The sequence below is a fragment of the Salvelinus fontinalis genome, chromosome 2 (assembly GCF_029448725.1).
Source record: "Salvelinus fontinalis isolate EN_2023a chromosome 2, ASM2944872v1, whole genome shotgun sequence".
In the NCBI taxonomy this organism is placed as follows: domain Eukaryota; kingdom Metazoa; phylum Chordata; class Actinopteri; order Salmoniformes; family Salmonidae; genus Salvelinus; species Salvelinus fontinalis.
Window position 1 is genome coordinate 61,610,708 of NC_074666.1, and position 18,425 is coordinate 61,629,132.

Below are 18,425 nucleotides of genomic sequence, written 5' to 3' on the forward strand. Positions count from 1 at the left end.
TTACCGGTACCACTATCAAATAAACTGGCCTCATCATTTCTGTTGTAAGAGTTGAATCTTACATCTCTACTGAGACAGCACCAGTAATACATTAGAGGTCACTAGTTATGGCCTATATAAACAAATACTTCATAGTTATACAGTGGTTTCCCTAATGCCAAGCCGTCTTGATTTGTAGACTATATAGTACAGACACTATTGATTTACAGAGGTTGACGGGTGGTGGCGGAGGGGACAATGAGTTGGGAGGTTAATATCACAATTGACAGGATTCAGGTTGAGCCCAGCAGGCAAAACTGGTTGTAACGGTCATCGTCATTCTGTCTTTTGCGACGCCATAGGTTGTATTCTGATTATAATGAATGTTTGTCGATGTCTTGGTTAACTAAAAGACACCTTTAACAAATTAACGGACCGGAATATGTCCTCTTTCCCAGACATCTTGATATTGTCATAAACGAGATGGTGATTTTCAACTGGTTGTAAATCGCACATGTTTAGAACCAGAAAGTGACGTCATTATGGATTAACCACCCCCAAAGTTTGCCCGCCGGGACTGCATGCTCGCGGTCGTACACCAACCAGGAGAACCATGCCACCATTATAAGTCAATGGCGTTCTACTTTGTCGCATCACTACTGCATTCACGTCATCCATGTCATGCAAGGTAGCAACCAGCACTGATGTCGAGGTTTTCAGCTCAAGACACTGAACCGTGTATTGGACTTGGAGAGTTTGAGACTACAAGAGCCATTGGGGTGCATCACACAGGTTATTGGAGACACATTTGAGGAGACAGATCTAGGGCAGACGGACCAAAAACACAAACTTGGCAACAGCATCTCCAGGCAAGGATGCCCTGCCCCCTGTAATGCCTTACCCATGCATCCGTTTTCAGGGACTCAAAGGGGCCAAGGTGCTACGCAACAGTCCCTGCCAAGCCCTAACCTTAAACCAGTGTCCCATTGCAGTTGAATGAAATCAAAGCTTCTAAAGAGATTGATTAGGCCTTTATCTCGGCTTTCTGGGTGGTTTTTGTGTTGCCCTCTGCAGAAAGTTGAAGCAAGTAAGATTTAGTCTCAGATGCTACTCTGGTCTACTCTTTTCTATTGGTCTAATCAGGCTTATTGTATCCCCGCTGTGCCAGGGCCCACTGTGTACATACAGTACAAAACATAAACTCAAATCATTTATCTAACAGATCATTCTCTTTTTAGGGAATGCCAAAGCACACAATAGTCCCGAGAGATCAACCTGGTAGATAAACCTGGTGAAAATACCCATCAGACCATAGAAATCAAATAGATTCATTAATTATACTTCGCTGGTCCTTTCCTCATACTTTGTCATATCGTTTTGTGGAGAGTTCTATTGAGCGCACATTTAATCATAGTAAGTCCCTCATCGTTCTGGGTCATCTCATTTCAGGTCTGTATACTAAGGCTGTACTGTATCAATCCAAAGCCAGATTTAATGACGTCTGACGTGCACATTCCATTACTGTAAGGCATTTAGTCAGCTCAATGAGAAGACATTGGTTGACAGACCTGTGCTGCTGACAGTAAGTACACTACGCTGCACCATCCACTCTGGTCTGATTGGTCTGTAACCGTGAGAGAAACAATGGCTTTATTGGTGAGGGGGACTGGGTTGCTTGTGATGCAATAAGGTCAGCAATTCTCCTATTCTAGAATAGTCTAGGTTTTGAACAGATGTTGGAAACTTAGTGTATTGTGTTGGAATTGATTTGTATTGGGTAGAAAGGCAGATCAAATCACAATGCTTGCATTTAAGCTAGCCCAGTGTGGATTGAATCTGTAAAGGGCAACTGTATGAGGAATCTGCTTTGAAAGTTGCGTCTTTGAAAACGATGAAAACATTCAGCTTTAAGGGGACAAATGGCGGTGACCAGAAATTAATGCAGTATCTCAAAGATATTTGGGCTTGATCCCAGCTTGAACCTCCACATGAACAGGTCTAATTGTTTTACATTTTATTTGGAAAAAAAATATGATTTAGCCTACATGTGATTTTGAATGTTTTCGCATTTGGAAAAATTTCATAACGTGCTGCAACTGTAAGATGTTAAGACTTCAGAGAAGTGTTCCTACTTGAAACCATTATCTAGAGTGGGGTCTCATTTGTTAGGTTGAATATGGTCACATGCATCATACTTCAAGACTATAATTACCTCGGCACATTAATCTTATTTGTAATGTTTTTCCATTTACTTTATTGATTTATTTAATGTTCCTGTATTAAATCAAGCGATAGCCCAACTGATTTTAAAGGAATTGAGTTGAAATATTGTTTACAAACTTAGATAGCTTGTGCTACCTACCATAATAAGAGAATATCAGAGAGTAAATTTAACAAAAATGAAGAAAGTCTGTAAACTCCTCAAACTTAAGTAACTATCTAGCTATAAACTAGTGAAGTCCTCATTTAATTGAAGTCTAGAAGGAGCAGAGAGTGGAGACGGAATAGCCTTTATGTTCTGGCCAAGGCCATGATCTGGTTCTAACTGCAGGAAGACTCAAGACCAAACCATGAGTTCGTCCTCACGTTACTCACGTTACCACCTCCGGGGACATGCTTGAGATTGTCTTTGGAGCCACACCTAGACTGAACACTAGACAAGTTGATCTTCTTATGTAAAATTTGCACCTGGAAGAGGTAGAGGAGAGGTGAAAATATCATCTTTCTGGCAGGTTGCTGCAGCAGCTGCAAGGCTGCGATGTGGATCTTGCTGCTGACCACTATTTAGAAATGTACTTCAACCAGACTATCTACAAGACAGCCTCAAAGTTCAAGGTTAGATTTATCACCCTCAGAAGTTACAGGCATGAGGCAATGTCCTTATTTTACAGGTCAGGGATATCTGACATGCACTGATCTCAAAATAGTTACAGATCAACGATCAAATGACCAGTTTTTATGGAAGTGTGTGAGTTGTGTACTGTAGGAGTTAGAAAATGGGTAATGTCCCTGTCTGCAGTCTCTTGACCGCCATGCCGTCTGTGTTACTCACATTGCCACCTCCTGGGGTATACTTGAGATTGGCTTTGGAGCCACACTTTGACTGAACGTTACTTAAATCCATCTTCTTCTCAACTATTTGCACCTGAAAGAGTCAGGGGGGAGAAAGCGTTCTTACAACATCCAAGGAACTAATACAGAACAAACCATTTTTTATTGTTCCGGACATTCAACAAATACTGTAAAGCCATTTGTGATCACAACTCAAACGTAATCTTTGATATGCCAAATACTGGAGTAGTACGTGGATTCCGGCCTGTGATAAACAACTCAAGCTTGGAAGAAAGATACCTAAGAAAAACAGCACTAGGCTTGTACATCTCAGGCCCCTTTTCAGAAGTTCTTTGGTTTTTCAGAAATCCAAGTTGGAGGACTTCCTGTTGGCAGATTCCCTCACCTCCTCTCCCTCTTACCATAGGTTCATGAAAAACCTGCAAACTTTGGGAAGGTTTCTGGAATTCTTAAACCCTACATATCATGAAAACGAAAGAAACCGGTTTCAAGCCCTTACCCGTCCTCCACCAGGCGAGTGCTTGATGTTCTCCGTGGAGCCAATCTTTGACCGGACGTTCTTCAGGTCGGGCATGGGGGCGGCCAGGGGCACCGGACTGCGCCCCCTCGTGGACCCAGGGGATTTAGGAGGGGTCCGCACCACTGCCACCTTCTTCACCTCCCGGCTGGCGGGGGACTTGGGTGCGCTGGGGCTGCTGTAGCCACTACGGTCTTGGGGCGTCTTGGGGGAATCAACTACAAGGTTAGGAGAAACATAATCTAGGATTAGGTTATTCCAATCTATGTTGTGCTCCCTGAGAATAAGTATTCTGGAACAAGACCTGCAAAAGTTCAATTATTTGAACTAGGCGCCGGTGATGTTTTGCTCCGCCTGTAGTTAAAGCCAAAATGCCCAGACACTTCTAGGTACATTTTTCTCTCCATCACGCCATTCCAAAGAGAGCACAGCAAACGGTGGTGACACCATCTAACATGCTGGGGATGTAAATGTAGTTGTCAAGCTGCCACGTGTTAGAGATGGCAAATGTAGGTATCAAGCTGTTAGAGTTGAACCTTTTTCAATGGGGATATGGAGTCTGACCATATCCTTATCATGCTCTCTCATCTCTGCTCACACTCCTTTTTGTTAACCTCTCTCGAATTGGGGAACTCTCAATGGATTAATGGTGATTGCGTTTCATGTGTTCACGTTGTAGGCACTGCTGTACGAGTTTAAAGGAACACATTGAGAGTTGAGCATCTGGTGAACATGTCCTGAGTACTGACTGACCTCCAGCAGTTGTCTTGGTCTGCATCCTGGTCCCAGCACCCTGGGGTTTGGCACCTGGTGTCCTGGTGCTGGCTGCCTTCCCATCTCCAGTCTGGAAACCAAACAGCACGGTTACTTCTAGAATGGAAAAACTAGAAACCACACAACAAGCGATGAACCTGTGTTGAAACAAAAGACTCCGGACTAATTTGGGAAAGAACTGACTGAGTACTTGGGGTTTAGGAGAGGCATTGCATAAGATCATTCAACACCATGGAACTTTGAAGTATTCAAGTCATAATGCCATTGAGTATTATGAGCCTATGGATAGGCTGGCCTGAGCCTGGGATCGTGGTCAAAGTTGAGACCTGTCCATGTGTGTTACTTACCCTTGGCCTGGGTTCTCTGGCTCTTGCACTGCCTGGACAAGGTTTAAATATTGAGCTGGGCCTGCTAGTGTTGCAGGCTGGGGCAGAGGAAGAGGACCAAGGCTTTTTGTTGGGGGTGGTTTGGACCGAGGAGGGTCGTTTGGGGGTGGATGCTTTGACAGGTGTGGTGGCGTTGGGTGTCTTGTGACCAAAGGTGGTAAAAAAGTGTTATGAAACACAAAGGAAAAGACAAAAGTGAACGCAAACAACATTTAAAGAAATGCATTACGATGGTGGAACTTAACAAAAACCTATAAGCGATATAGACAAACAATTAAAACCAATATAAGCCATTTTAAAAAATGTAAACAGTAAAAATCTTAAATTCAATATGTCAAAAACTGCGTGTGATTGGTGAATGGCTTTACATGCAGATGTGCTGTACTGCAATTGCAAAGCAAAACCGTTCGTTTTTTTTAGGGCATTCAGTTGAAGGCAGATGGTTGATGCAAAAGTTTCTGTCAAAGTTGAGCCAACGTGTTTGGAACCTCCTTTGCAGCTCTAAAAAGTGAAGCACTGAGGTACAGCAGGCATCAATATATCTCAAGGTCACTCCAGAGGTCAGACCTCTGGTCCACACATCAATTATCACCTACCTTTTTCTCAGCTGCTTCTTTCCCAGCCCCTGCACTGGCCTTGGCTGCAAGAGAGGGTCAAAGAAAGGGACTGAAAGTCAGTGCGAATATCATAGTCCTGTGTCATCGGCAACTTTGAGACCTCGCTGTACTAGGCTAGGCTAACTCTCTGAAGCTAAATTGCCTACTCATCCCAGACATGAAAATGCTAACGGACAATGCGTGTTAACTACTCTAGCTGCTGTATTTGGATGCTTTAAAGTAGCTTTTGGATTTCATAGTAATTGTCGGCACACTGAAATGAATTGCCAGAAAGTACATTTGTCAACTTTTATTGAACTGTAAATTTGAAACTTGCCCCAGATTCGAAATGATCTGTGTGTTGACATTACTCTGCATGGGGAGTTTTAAAACATTACGTTGTTTTTATTCAAATCTAGAGTTTCAACAATGACTTCAAGCCTCTCGGCCTGATTTCGATCCCCCGAATCAATCCACTCAGAGAATCAGAGATCCTAATACACTGTCGGGGACTAGGCTAATCATTTGAGGGGGCGGGGGGGGACTAAATTCGTTTTAGGGCCAATGACTGTGGTACAGACAACTGCTTAGAAACCGTCCTTTTTATTTAACGTCAGGCCTGCATGTTATTGGATAAGCAGGAAATTGAGTCTCCGTGGTGACTGTGATGCTTTCAAATGGTTAGTTAGGAGATTTCAACATTATTGCCTGCCTATCAATGAACGGTGGGAGTGGGTGGGTCCCATTAAACGGATTCATTATTTACACTCCAGTAATCATTTCGAAAAGCTTTTACAGAAAATGTACCTTTCAAACGGGAATCATTTCGTTATCATGTCATGTGAAAGTGCTTATCAGCCATCCTCTGATCATGACTGATAATTGGGCATTTAGGCAACCTTAAAGATGATTAGCATAAAGAGAACCAGTGATCCATCTAATGATAAGTAGTGTGAAAACAAACACACTCTGTGAGAGACCACCTGCACTGCAGGGGAAGATAGTATGCATGGATGCTTACATTAAACCTGACAAACCGTGCTGACTTACACTTTTCTGCACATATGATAAATAGGAAACAGTAGCCAGAGTGTGGTGTGTGTGTGTGTGTGTGCATACACGTGTGAACCATACGTGTGTGTGTGTGTGTGTGTTTCAGAAGACGGGAGGTGGAAGGAAGGGTGACCCATAAATACACAGTCACGATGATGTGATGTTGCACACCCAACGAAACATGCAAGTGACATGCAAAAGGGGCTGATCAGTGGACAACATTGCCAGCAAAAATTATTTGGGCACAGGAGGGTTAGTGACACAAACAGGGGCTGGAAACACAGACAGAACACAGAGAAAAGAGAAAGCTCGATAGAGAACGTATTGAACAAAGAAGAGACAAGAAAGAAACCGGTGGTGGTGGCTACAAGCAGTCCGTTTCATCAACCGAACACGTTCACATGATGCGTTGTGTGCATGTTTTTCAGAAAGGGCGCTGCTGTCGCTCTAGTAAGGAGAAGGAAATATCTGAGAGAAAAGAAAGGAGGAGGAGGTGGAGAGGTGGGATTGATCAACGAGAACAGAAAACAGACCTTTCAGCTGGGCACCTGGAGCTTTTGCTTTTCCGCCCGGTGGGGTGGCATCTTTTCGGGGTGCTTTCGGAGTTTTAGCGGCGGTGGTCTTGGGGGGAGGGGCTACAGCGTTAGCGGTCACTTTCTTATCTTGCCTGACCGGGCCTTTGGCTGCTGTAGGAGCACCTCCTTTGGCATCACCTTTGGGGCCACTAGCAGGCTTGCCAGCCTTGGTCTTCGTTTCTGCAGGTTTGGCTTCTGCAGGTTTGGCTTTGGTCACCGACTGAGCTGCCGTCACCGCTGCGATGACGTCCTCGTTTGCCGACTCCAGGTATTGGCCTTGAGTGTCCTTTGAGGTCTTCACAGGCTCATCATCCTTCTGGACGGGCTCAACCTCCATCTGGGGCACATCAATCATGGGCAGGGGACTAGCTACCTTCTCCTGCACCTCTTCTTCCTCCTGCACCTCCTCCTCAGTCTCCTGCTCCAACGCATCGCAGGCGTCTGGCTGGTGCTCGATGAGAGGAGACTGGTCCTTGGTCCGGTCGGTTGCGGTGCTAGGGGAGAAGGGAGATCCATGGTCGGCCCTGTTGGAGTCAGGGCTCTTGCTCTCTGGTGGGGTCTTGTCTGCTCCGTTCTGCAACCCTGCAGGGATGCCCTGACCAGGTGGGTGTTGCTCAGGCTCAGTGTAGTCAAAGGATAGGACGCGCTGCTTGGCTTCCTCCGGGGTCATGGCAACGGGAATGACAGAGGCGCAAACTTTATCTTTCTGCTGCTCTTCCTCTTCTGAGCTGACCTCACGCCGTGGCCTCCTGCGGATCGTTGACACCTCTGTTCTCTCCTCCTCTTCATCCTCTTCCTCGTCGCTATCCTCCTCTTTTTCTTCATCCACCTGCTCTTTCGTCCCCTCCTTTTCCATGAAGAGAGGGCTCTGAGGCTTCCCAGGACTGATCCTGTCTTCATAGGCCGAGGCAGGAGCCTCCTTGCTCTCACATACGTCCTTCTCATCCTCGTCCTCAGACCCAGAGTCGCTCAGGCTGTGGCCCACAGAGACATCAGAGACCTTGTCAGACGAGCTCCTCTTCACCTCAGACCCCAGCGAGTCTGGGGAGAAGAGCCTTGGAGTGTCCCTCTCGATTGGGGCTTCAGGGGCTGAAGGAGACGCCCGGGGGCTTACCGACCCAGCCCGCTCCCCGTCTTCGCTCCCGTCGTCGGCAAAGCCGGACCTGCTACTGCGGCCGCTCTCTGTGGCAGGACTGACACCTCCTGGTGTGGGGCTGAGCGATGCAGTGAGCTCCTCTGGTGTGGTGGGAACCGGGAAGCAGAGCGATAAAGGGACAGAGGGATAGATCCACAGCAGGACTGTGGTGTTAGAGAATACCTCCTCCTCAGAGACACACATTCAACACCCAACAAAAGGAACAGAAATAAAGGGAAAGAAAGAATCGAAAGGAAAGAAAACAGCCACTGAAGGAGCAGGAACACAAAACAAAGGGAAAAGGAACCTTTTTTTTGCTGGCATCAACCGGAACAACAATGAAACATCAAATATATCAACTGCAATTATCTGGATCGTTTTGGTACCTAAATCTTGAGAGCTTGTAGGTGTTTTTATAAAGAAGCTCCGTTTGCAAATCACATTCAATGCAGTTGCAAACGTTTTGCTTCCATGTTTCTAGCAGAAAAGATGGGTGGACTACACAATGAGAGCTATGAACTATGTATGTAGCTATGGGTTCATAAAAAGCACCTAACAGCTCGGACACTAAGCCCTCAAACTTCCTGCCTCAAAAATCAACCAAAATGCACAACAGAAGTCAAAGCAAAGCTGTATCATATCAATACAACAACAAAAAGTCTCTCATTCAACACAGTACTCACAATGGCCCAACAGCTCTGAATTTCTCTCGCCCTTGGATTGTTGTGATATATGAAATTGCAATGGCGATGAATCAATGCTAGTCTGGCTGCCGGATTGTTTAACTTGCAAATGGGCCTTGCGGTGGAGGTAGGGCTTCTGGCTGCTAGCCTCACATACAATACATCATGGTTTCTTCCTTTAAAAAGGGGGAAACTGCAGTTGCTACATCTTCTTCTGGACTTAGAAATGATATCTACCCATTGATTCTTGAATATAACTTTTGCCTCGATCTTAGTTCAAGCGTCATATCCCATCAGAACCCCAAAATAGGCTTGTTTAACTCCAATGTTTGTCGCGTTAAACAAATTCAAATGTAAACAAAGCATGGTTAAAACTATAGCTATGGTGTGGTATCACTCAGCGTAAGAACCATTGGGAAATCCTTCAATGATCAACCTTGCTCTTGAAATCAAACTCCATGACCCACTTAAGAATAATACATTTCAGGGATCAATAAAAAATTGGGAATCTATATCGTGAGACATTCCAATAAGACGGTGTCCTCTGTTCTATAATGCACACGCTGTGGTACTCCTATAATGGTGATTGAGATGATTTGTGGTTCAAATCGATACTGGACATTGTCCATTACTCTCAATGCTAAACCCGATCTTGGTTTCAATTGGTATAAGAGCTATTGGGATGAATATTTGAAAATAAAAGACGTCGATGATGATTTGATACGGATATGCATGGATGGTAGTCGGTCTCAAAAACTCCACTTCCTCATGGCTACATGTCGTCTGAGGAAGAGAGATGTCAGATGGGTATTGCTGCCATACCTTGACCTGTAGCGGTCATCCCTCTGGTAGCTGCGTGGTCCAGGGTTCGATGGGAGAGGAAGAGGATGGGGAAGAAGACAAAAGGGGAAAAAAGGGTATCTTCATTAGACTTTCTACAGGCTGATCAACAACATACAGCGAGAACTCACACAAGTAGGATCAAACTTAACCGCACACACACACACACACACACACACACACACACACACACACACAAGCCGCCTGCTGAAATAAATCCTCTAGTCTAAAGCTCGCTAAAACCACTAAGTTACTCTCGGTCATGCGCAAGTGTAGTTTCAGGGACAGTCACGGCTGCCCTACACCGTCTATCTGTCGATCTACAGCGTCTTCAGAAAGTATTCACACCCCTTGACTTATTCCACATTTTGTTGTGTTAACAACCTGAATTCAAAACGGATTCCTGAGAGATTGTTTTGTCACTAGCCTACACACAACACCCCATAATCTCAAAGTGGAATTCTGTTTTTTTTCCCGAAATGCTTACAAATTCAATCAAAATAAAGCTGAACGGTCTTGAGTCAATAAGTATTTAACCACTTTGTAATGGCAAGGCTAAATAAGTTCAGGAGTAAAAATGTGCTGCAGAAGTCGCGTGGACTCACTCTTCGTGCAATAATAGTGTATAACATGATTTTTGAATGACTACCTCATCTCTGTACCCCACACGTAAGGCAAGGTCAATGATACTTTTTAATGATGTATCAGTACACCCAGTCACCGCAAAGATACAACCGCTCTTCCTAAATCAGGTTGCCGAAGAGGAAGAATGGTGACTTTAAAACGGTTACAGAGTTTTAAAAAACTGAGGATGGATCAACAACATTGTAGTTACTCCACAATACTAATCTAATTGACAGAGTGAAAAGAAGGAAGCCTGGTACAGAATAAAACTATTCCAAAACATGCATCCTGTTTGCAACAAGGCACTAAAGTAGGCTTAATACTGCAGCAACAACAACAAAAAGTTTCCTGAATACAAAGTATTGTGTTGTGTTGGATTTGCCCTAAACATACTACTGAGTACCACTTTCAATATGTTCAAGCATAGTGGTGGCTGCATCATGTTATGGTTATGCTTGTAATCATTAAGGACTGGGGAGTTTTTCAGGATAAAAAAAGAAAATGTAACGGAGCTAAGCACAGGCAAAATCCTAAAGGACCTGGTTCAGTCTACTTTCCAACCAACATTGGGAGATGAATTCACCTTTCAGCAGGACAATAACCTAAAACACAAGGCCAAATCTACACTGGAGTTGCTTACCAAGAAGACAGTGAATGTTCCCGAGTGGCCGAGTTACAGTTTGGACTTAAATCTTCATGAAAATCTATGGATAGACCTGAAAATGGTTGTCTAGCAATGATCAATAACCAATTTGATAGAGCTTGAAGAATTTTGAAAAGAAGAATGGGCAAATATTGCACAATCCAGGTGTGGAAAGCTCTTAGAGACTTACCCAGAAAGACACAGCTGTAATCGCTGCCAAAGGTGCTTCTACAAAGTACTGACTTCTACAAAGGGGTGTGAATACTTATGCAAATAAGATATTTGGGGATTTTATTCTCAATCAATTTGCAAAAATGTCAACAACCAAAATATTCACTGTCATTATGAGCTATTGTGTGTAGATGGGTGAATTAAGGCTGTAACGTAAAATGTGGAATAAGTCAAGGGGTATGAATACTTTCTGAAGGCATTGTGCCTAACATTTTCTGGGGTGGGGGGGTTAGCATAGGCGTTAATAAGAGACGCCCATCGGCAAATTTCGATTTCAGGAAAGCTTGATGATTCCTCCATGTCAACCATTAACAGTTCTCAGTCTGCAAGCAGTCTGCAAGCTCAGCATCATCACAGGGGCTATAAATGATTTTGCCTACAGCTAATAGGGCGATCAGAGTCACTGAACCCCAGTTAAGGTCTAAAGCACCAGACACATGCACCATGCTCCTTGTATTACAGTTGGCTATCCTGTATTGACAAGTGTAACTGACGGACTATTGCTGGTAGCAGACACACAATAAGACTCAGTGAAAGGAACACGAGTCCCTACAATGTAGGCCTAAATCTAGATATCTAACCCTGTTCTCTTGTCCTGCGGTATATTGCTCATGCCAGTGGTCCAAGGAAGGTTTTGGAGGAAGTGAACTAATTACATTACGCACGTAGTTCTATTCATGGAAATTGCTCAATCTTTCATGTTTTCGTGGACAGGGGTTAGAGCCCACGCTCGTCTGTAGAGCACAGCGGAGCAGACACTGTGGTATCTATAGCTGTGGGCTGTCGTCGAGAACACACCCACCAAAGTTCCTTTTGTCCTTCTGGCAGTACCATAAATCATTGTTGAATAAAGGCCCACTGACAGTTGAGAGACCTGGAGTCACTGAGTGACTTAGTAGCTAAAGGGGTTATAACACCAAGGACGCAATTATACGAAGCATTGTGAACCCCATGACCATCACGTCCTACGGTAAATGAACCGAGTGTGAGGATGAAGGAAGTCCGTGACGTCAATCCTACGAGCCAAGTTTAAAATGCTCTGGGGGTGACTAGCTATGGCTCTATAGGGACGTGGGGTTCAGCCTTCTGCTACCATGGCGCCACCGTGCTGACCAAGGCCACAGCACCAGTTAAGTGGTGACCATATTGACCCATTAGCCCAGAACCCCCCCCCCACACTTATTCTGAGGTTGGCCTGTTGGCCGTGACTGTGAGAGAGCATGTTACTGCAGAGTGCCACTTAGACAACGCCCTTAACAGATTCAAAACCACAACGGTTCTTAACTTACTGACCGCCGGCGGGGCAATTGTCTAAATACAGGAAGCTTACGTCCACTGTCTTTGTCGTGACGACAGCCTAAAACTTCATGCTAACAGTAAGGATGCTGACAATCATGAATACAAGAGCCACAACTCTAGGCCTGATGCTACGATCTGGGGGGGGGGGGTTGGCTGTGTGACCTGAATAAAAAGTGTTCTGAAAAGCCTCAACAACAAGAGAGCTCACCCACACATAACTCAGGACAAAACTCAAGAGGCATGGCGTAATGATTCATAATATAAAAATGCAATTTATGAACAGAAGCAGGAAATATTATGGATTGTTGAGAGTCCAGCAGCAGGGGAGCAGCAGAATCATCCTTAAATCCTGACAAGAGATTTCATTAAAAATGCATTAGGAAGGAAAGGCAGACGCCCTCAGAAGAACTGACCTTTGTAGAAATGAGAGAGAGAGACAGAGAGGCAAATATTTTTTTTAAAGCATTGGTCGATGTAGACGGTGATTACATAAACTGAAAACTGGAGGAAGAGAGGTTAGCAGCCCATGATTTTGGGGGATACAACGGCACTCAGGGGTATCTGTGAAAAGTGAAGCAGGCAGCTGTGAAGCAAGAAGCGAAAGCAAATGCATGTTGAGGTAGTTGTGACAAGAAGCTGGATGATGATTCGCGAAGAGGCTGAGGCCAAAAGAACCAATGAGCAAATTGCTTTTGAGGCCACAACAAGAGGCACAATCACAACCAGAGCTGTACTCAATTCCATTTCAAAATAATCTATTCATGATCAATTTAGGATTCGTTTATGAAGTATTTCAAGATTCCTGAATCAATTCCTGAAACATTTCCTGAATGAGCACTAACCAAAATGGAAATGAGCTCAACCCTGCAGCTCACACAGCCCCTATTAGAAACAAAGGGGTCGGAGGTGAGGAGCGGCATACCCGGGAGGGCGCTCTTCGACACAGAGACCTCTGACACTGGTGCTTGAGGCTGTGATTTCAGTTCCGGTGACAGCTCCAGCAATTCTTCTACGAGAGACAGAGGCAAGATTATTCGTTTGTGAGAGAGATTTTTTTTTTTAATAAAAAATAAATAAAAAACGGGCATCACCTCAGGTTAGCGGGAACAAAAGAGCGAGCTAGCCTATATTTTGAGGTAGGTGGTTGGTGAACATATTTAGGGCGCAGCGAGGCAGTTAAGAGGTATAGCGGAATATATTTTTGAAAAAAGAACAGCCCCCCCAGTCCCAGTGTGGCCTACATTTCCAACTCAAAACACAAGATGCCTTGCTTTAGAAGTTGTTCATTTTGTTCTTCAGTAGTGTAGCTTAAGCTGTACAATAAGAGCGGAAGTATTGCTCTTCTGCTCCCTAAAGAGGAAGTATTCTACGCGAAGACAAATGCTAAGGATAAAAATACCAGATTTGAGAACTTAAAGCCACATCCTTGATGGAATATCTCTTCCATTCTTTTCTAGATATACTCTGGCTATACCATGTCATATGTAGGCCTCATATGGTCACTGACATACTGTCGCCTACAGTACAGCAATCACAACCTAAAATGCTGGGACAGCTGGGGCATGTCATCCGATAGAACTGGGCAACGCTCTGTACGTTATAGGGACATTGGGGAGATTCAGGTGTACTCTACTGTACCTGTAGGCTTCCAGTCATTGCGCTAACAATAGCTAGCATTGGCTACCTCTGACGTCCTTCATACTGCACGCAGAGACACGCAAATGGTATCCACGAGTTCACCTGACTCTGGGGAAGTAGAACAATTGCCAGAATCCCGTAGTGTCCCTTGAAGATCCTCTGTCGACGACACTCAAAACCAAAGCGTGTTTATATTATCAACGGATGCTTCCGTCTCCCTGCTGGTGTGGCCTGTCGGGAATATTAGTTGCAACATCGAGCCTGTTCTCTGGAAGAGAGAGTTGGGTCTGTATAACACACTATAGAGTGTCTGTCTGAGGAGACTGATGTCTGTAGGGTTATTTAACCATGCAATCTAAGGAAGGGTAATGCAGAGACCAATAACATCCTTTACTTCCATCTGTCTGGACCCAACAGATTGCCACGGTCTGCTTTTTAACTATTAAGGCCTACAAGAAACAGCTTGATCAGATTCTAAGAAACCGTGACACTGTTTCCCCAAGAACGTGTATCTGATGCCCTCTTTCCCATAACCACCCTCTGCTGTCAGAATCTACAGTCCTGGTGACCTAGTCCATCACTGACCTTCCATGTCCCCAGGTCCCATGTGTGCGCCTGGCATCCCGTTAGGCTTCTTGACCTCCTGCTGGTCCTGGGGTTCTTTCAGTGTCATGTTGGCCAGGGCAGCCGAGGCCATGGTCTCCCCGGAGTTGAATTGCACGTGGCCGTCCAGGCTCGAGTTGAAGTCCTGATGCTGATCCATGGTGAAACGAGTTCAGGCTGGGAGGAGAGGAGACAGACAGAAGAAGAACCATGGAGTTAATGCTCTACATCATTTTGATGCTATCCACATGAGACTACCGTGGCAGGTGGAAACAGATAATGACTGAATTTTGATAATGCCTTGAAAAAATGGGATGGTGCCGTATCACATTTTTTCAGACCGCATGGAACCCGGACTGAACTGAGAGGATTCTAAGCATTGCTTTGTTGTTGGCTTACTTAAAGTGGGTCAGAGGAGCAGAGGCGTGCGAGAACCAACCACGGTTGGTGGGATCTCGGTAATGGGCGACAAAGGAAAAGGGTGAAGGTGACAGAGAAGTCATTGACAACGATTCCAAATCGACACCCAGCACACATGCTTGTTCCCCACAGACAGGGATATGGCTGCTGAGCTAAAGAAAGACAGATACCAACACACTGTTGAAATCTCCCCCAGTTTTATTCTGGAGTGTTTTCGACCCAGACCCTGAGGTCTTAGTCACCAACCCAGACCCTTCGTACAAGAACAGCAACGGATTTGTCCACTCATCCCAGGCAGCCCGAGCCTGATCCCAGATCTGCTTGTGCTGCTGTCTTGCCAACTCCTATGGCCATTGTCACACCAACGGGCTGCAACGCTGCGATTTCCATGTCGCCCCCTCATAGGGACCGATAGGGACAATCAGGACTTTTTCTTTGTCTTATATAAGCTTTATGTAATCAAACGACTTTGCTAACGCAGAGACAGACAGTGGTGCAACAACAGACTGACGGGCTAGGGGAAGATGAAATTCCAGAAACATTTGTCTAGACTCTGACGCCCTTTCTCAGTGATCGTGATTTGAAAGGACAGGCTAGGTTGCTTTGTTTCTTGAGGCTTTTGCTAGGTAGGCCCTAGAGATCCATCCTTTCTAACGTGGTACCAAAGGACATGGCAATGCAATGTCGACCTAATGTCTCAATGTAGCTTGACCTAGCCTGTTCTTCCCCGATTCGAGGCCCCGAGCAAAGCTGCCACCTCAATAGCGAGTGTGGAGAGGCAACACCTAGGCTATTCGAACCTTTTGAGTTACTCTACAGACTCAAGGCAATCCTCCTCTTCCTCAACTGAGCTTGGGTAATCGTGATTCATCGCGATATTGAGCTACAAGTATGAGCTACTTCCCTGTAACGGATGTCATCGTGTCAGGGACGGTGTACTGTCACGTGAGCATGCTGCTACTTGTTATGAAGCAAGATGAGGAAGTGGCCAAGTTAAACACTGGCCAACCATGAGAGCTCCTCTCCTGCTCTTGCAGAAACAGCAGCTCAAAGACGACACAACACACACACACACACACACACGGGCTCCTCCTCCTCCTGCAGAAACATGCTGTGCACTGCAGCTCATAGAGACCACAAGATCAGATGCACCAATCATAGGGTCATATTAATGCGGTGGGGGGGGATTTCCTCCTGTCTTCTCAAAGGGGAAGAGAGAGTTCCTCTCAAAAGACACACGGCAGCAGCTCAGTGCGTGACAACCTGCCAGGCATATCCCGTTTCTGTTTCCTTAAGTCCAGCGGTTTTGGCTGGTGTTATGTGGACGAGTTGCTGTGTTTCTTATGAAGCGGGCGATTGCTTTCTGTTATGCTTTTGGGGGTCATCTTGCGTGCGTATATTTCCTGGGCCAACTTACAAGACTGTAGGACCGCGTCATTCAGCGATACCGCACGGAGGACTGTTTCTCAGTTTGCTGACAACACAAATCAACACCTGCTTTGGACCGATGCCTAACACTTCTTTCTAAGGCGTGCCAACCAGTCAAGGGCATAGTCGTCTATATTTGGCCGCGTCTATAGACTCATTTACAGCAGTGAAACGCCACTGTTCTGACAAAGAAGATCTCCATTACAAGTAGCCTATCTTTTTTTTATAGGACCTCACTCTAAATAGACATAGGCCAATAGTAACAGCTTGAGATCTGGCCATTGTGAGATCGAAGCACTCGGCAACTGTTAGCTAGCCTATGTCCTGGATAAATAGTATACGATATAAGCATTGGCAAAGTTAGTCTCAATGCCTAGTAGGAAAAACATCAAATCAGGAGGGTCTAGTCCTCTGAACACACAGCATTTAACAAACAATGACCGGACTGCAGTGATCTTCAGACATCATTTCATTTCTCCCAGTGACAGAGGTCGGGGGATGGGCGTACTGGGCGAGGGAGAAGGGCTGAAACCATGTTCTGGCCAAGCCCACCCTGTCATTTGTAATGGCCTGCGACTGGTCTGGCAGCTGTGTTCTGATTCTCTTTGTGGGCTGATTGCTGGAGGGAGGGAGGGGGAGAGAGAGAAAGAGAGAGAGCGTGTGTGAGAGCGAGACAAAGAAGAGCTACAAAGAGCATCACAGCCCGACGTGTACCAGAACCACAGACCTCCTTATGCACTGTCAATCCACAGCAATTGGTCTACCTTAAGGCAACAGGGATCCTCAAATCAATCAAGAGGTGTCAGAGTTGGTTTAAAGATCTATAATCTCAGCTAAAATCAGACACAGGGCTTGAACAAAGAGGTACAGGGAAAGAAATGCTAAATGTGAATAGGCTCACTCAGTTACTAAAGAGGAGGGCCCAGGGCCCCATTTATCGGCTTGTTGGAGAGGTACTAAGAAAGGAGGCAATTATCCAAAAAGCAGAGGGGAGGGAGGAGAGGAGACCAAATTGGTGATATGATTTTTTGATCTGAAATGCCAGAGGGGCATATGGATGCTCATGTTAATCCTCTGTTGAGCGTCTCACAGGCGTTTACACCTAATCTTTGTCCCACACTCACCCTCTAACGGGGCGGCAGGTAGCCTAGTGGTCAGAGCGTTGGGCCAGTAACCGAAAGGTTGCTAGATCAAATCCCCGAGCCGACGAGGTAAAAATCTGTCGCTCTGCCTCTGAACAAGGCAGTTAACCCAATGTTCCTAGGCTGTCATTTTAAATAAGAATTTGTTCTTAACTAGTTAAATAAAGCAATGAGTTGGCAAGGATTTTCTACGCACAACAGAACGAACACACGCATCATTAGCTACACTGTGATTTAAATTTGTGGGAGGAAAAAAAACGATTAATCCCCATTTTCGTTTTAAACGTTCACACCAATCGTCAAGGAACATCTCATCAAAGGCAAAGCACATAAACATGTACATTTTCTCCACGATTAGCCTGATTATGTACTGTTGATTTGTTAGTCCTGATCATTTTTTCCCACCCGAGCATTGAGGCAAGACGTGTTAACTCTTGTCTCTATTGTCTTGTCTCTAACTCAATGTCTCTATTTGACATAGCTTAAAAGTGGTCAAATCTCAGAGCATGTTACCGACTATCACCTAAAAACTCCCCAGTACCCCATCCCATGTCTTCTCCCTCCCTGTCATCTCCTCTGTGGATTGTCTTTGTGTAATATGCAGAAATCGCGCCGCCATGTCCTGGTTGCTAAATTCAAAAAAGTTTGCCCAATTTCATTTTATGTGACAAAATTCAAAAGGCACTCGCACATCAGAGCTATCTTTTTTGCAGGTGCACGGTAACAGTTGAATAAAACAAGAAAAAAGAAGAAACCCTCACACTGCGCTTGATAGTATCACTGCTTT

At 45.1% G+C, this 18,425-nt stretch overlaps 1 protein-coding gene across 9 annotated transcripts in view; it reads right to left on the reverse strand.

The window, feature by feature from the left end:
- LOC129822697 (microtubule-associated protein tau-like) overlaps positions 1 to 18,425 on the reverse strand; it is a 39,916-nt gene that overhangs the window by 10,577 nt on the left and 10,914 nt on the right. For 3 of the 9 annotated variants that reach the window (XM_055881036.1, XM_055881037.1, XM_055881044.1), the window contains exons 2-11: positions 14,631 to 14,825; positions 13,330 to 13,416; positions 9,593 to 9,622; positions 6,911 to 8,188; positions 5,325 to 5,368; positions 4,690 to 4,869; positions 4,322 to 4,412; positions 3,551 to 3,786; positions 3,032 to 3,124; positions 2,575 to 2,667 (exon numbers count right to left, since the gene is read on the reverse strand). In XM_055881036.1, the coding sequence (XP_055737011.1) occupies positions 2,575 to 2,667; positions 3,032 to 3,124; positions 3,551 to 3,786; positions 4,322 to 4,412; positions 4,690 to 4,869; positions 5,325 to 5,368; positions 6,911 to 8,188; positions 9,593 to 9,622; positions 13,330 to 13,416; positions 14,631 to 14,808 (2,310 nt within the window). In that variant the 5' untranslated portion in view covers positions 14,809 to 14,825. The remainder of the gene's footprint in view (positions 1 to 2,574; positions 2,668 to 3,031; positions 3,125 to 3,550; positions 3,787 to 4,321; positions 4,413 to 4,689; positions 4,870 to 5,324; positions 5,369 to 6,910; positions 8,189 to 9,592; positions 9,623 to 13,329; positions 13,417 to 14,630; positions 14,826 to 18,425) is intronic. The other 6 variants (XM_055881053.1, XM_055881061.1, XM_055881069.1 and 3 more) reach the window with 6 other exon arrangements.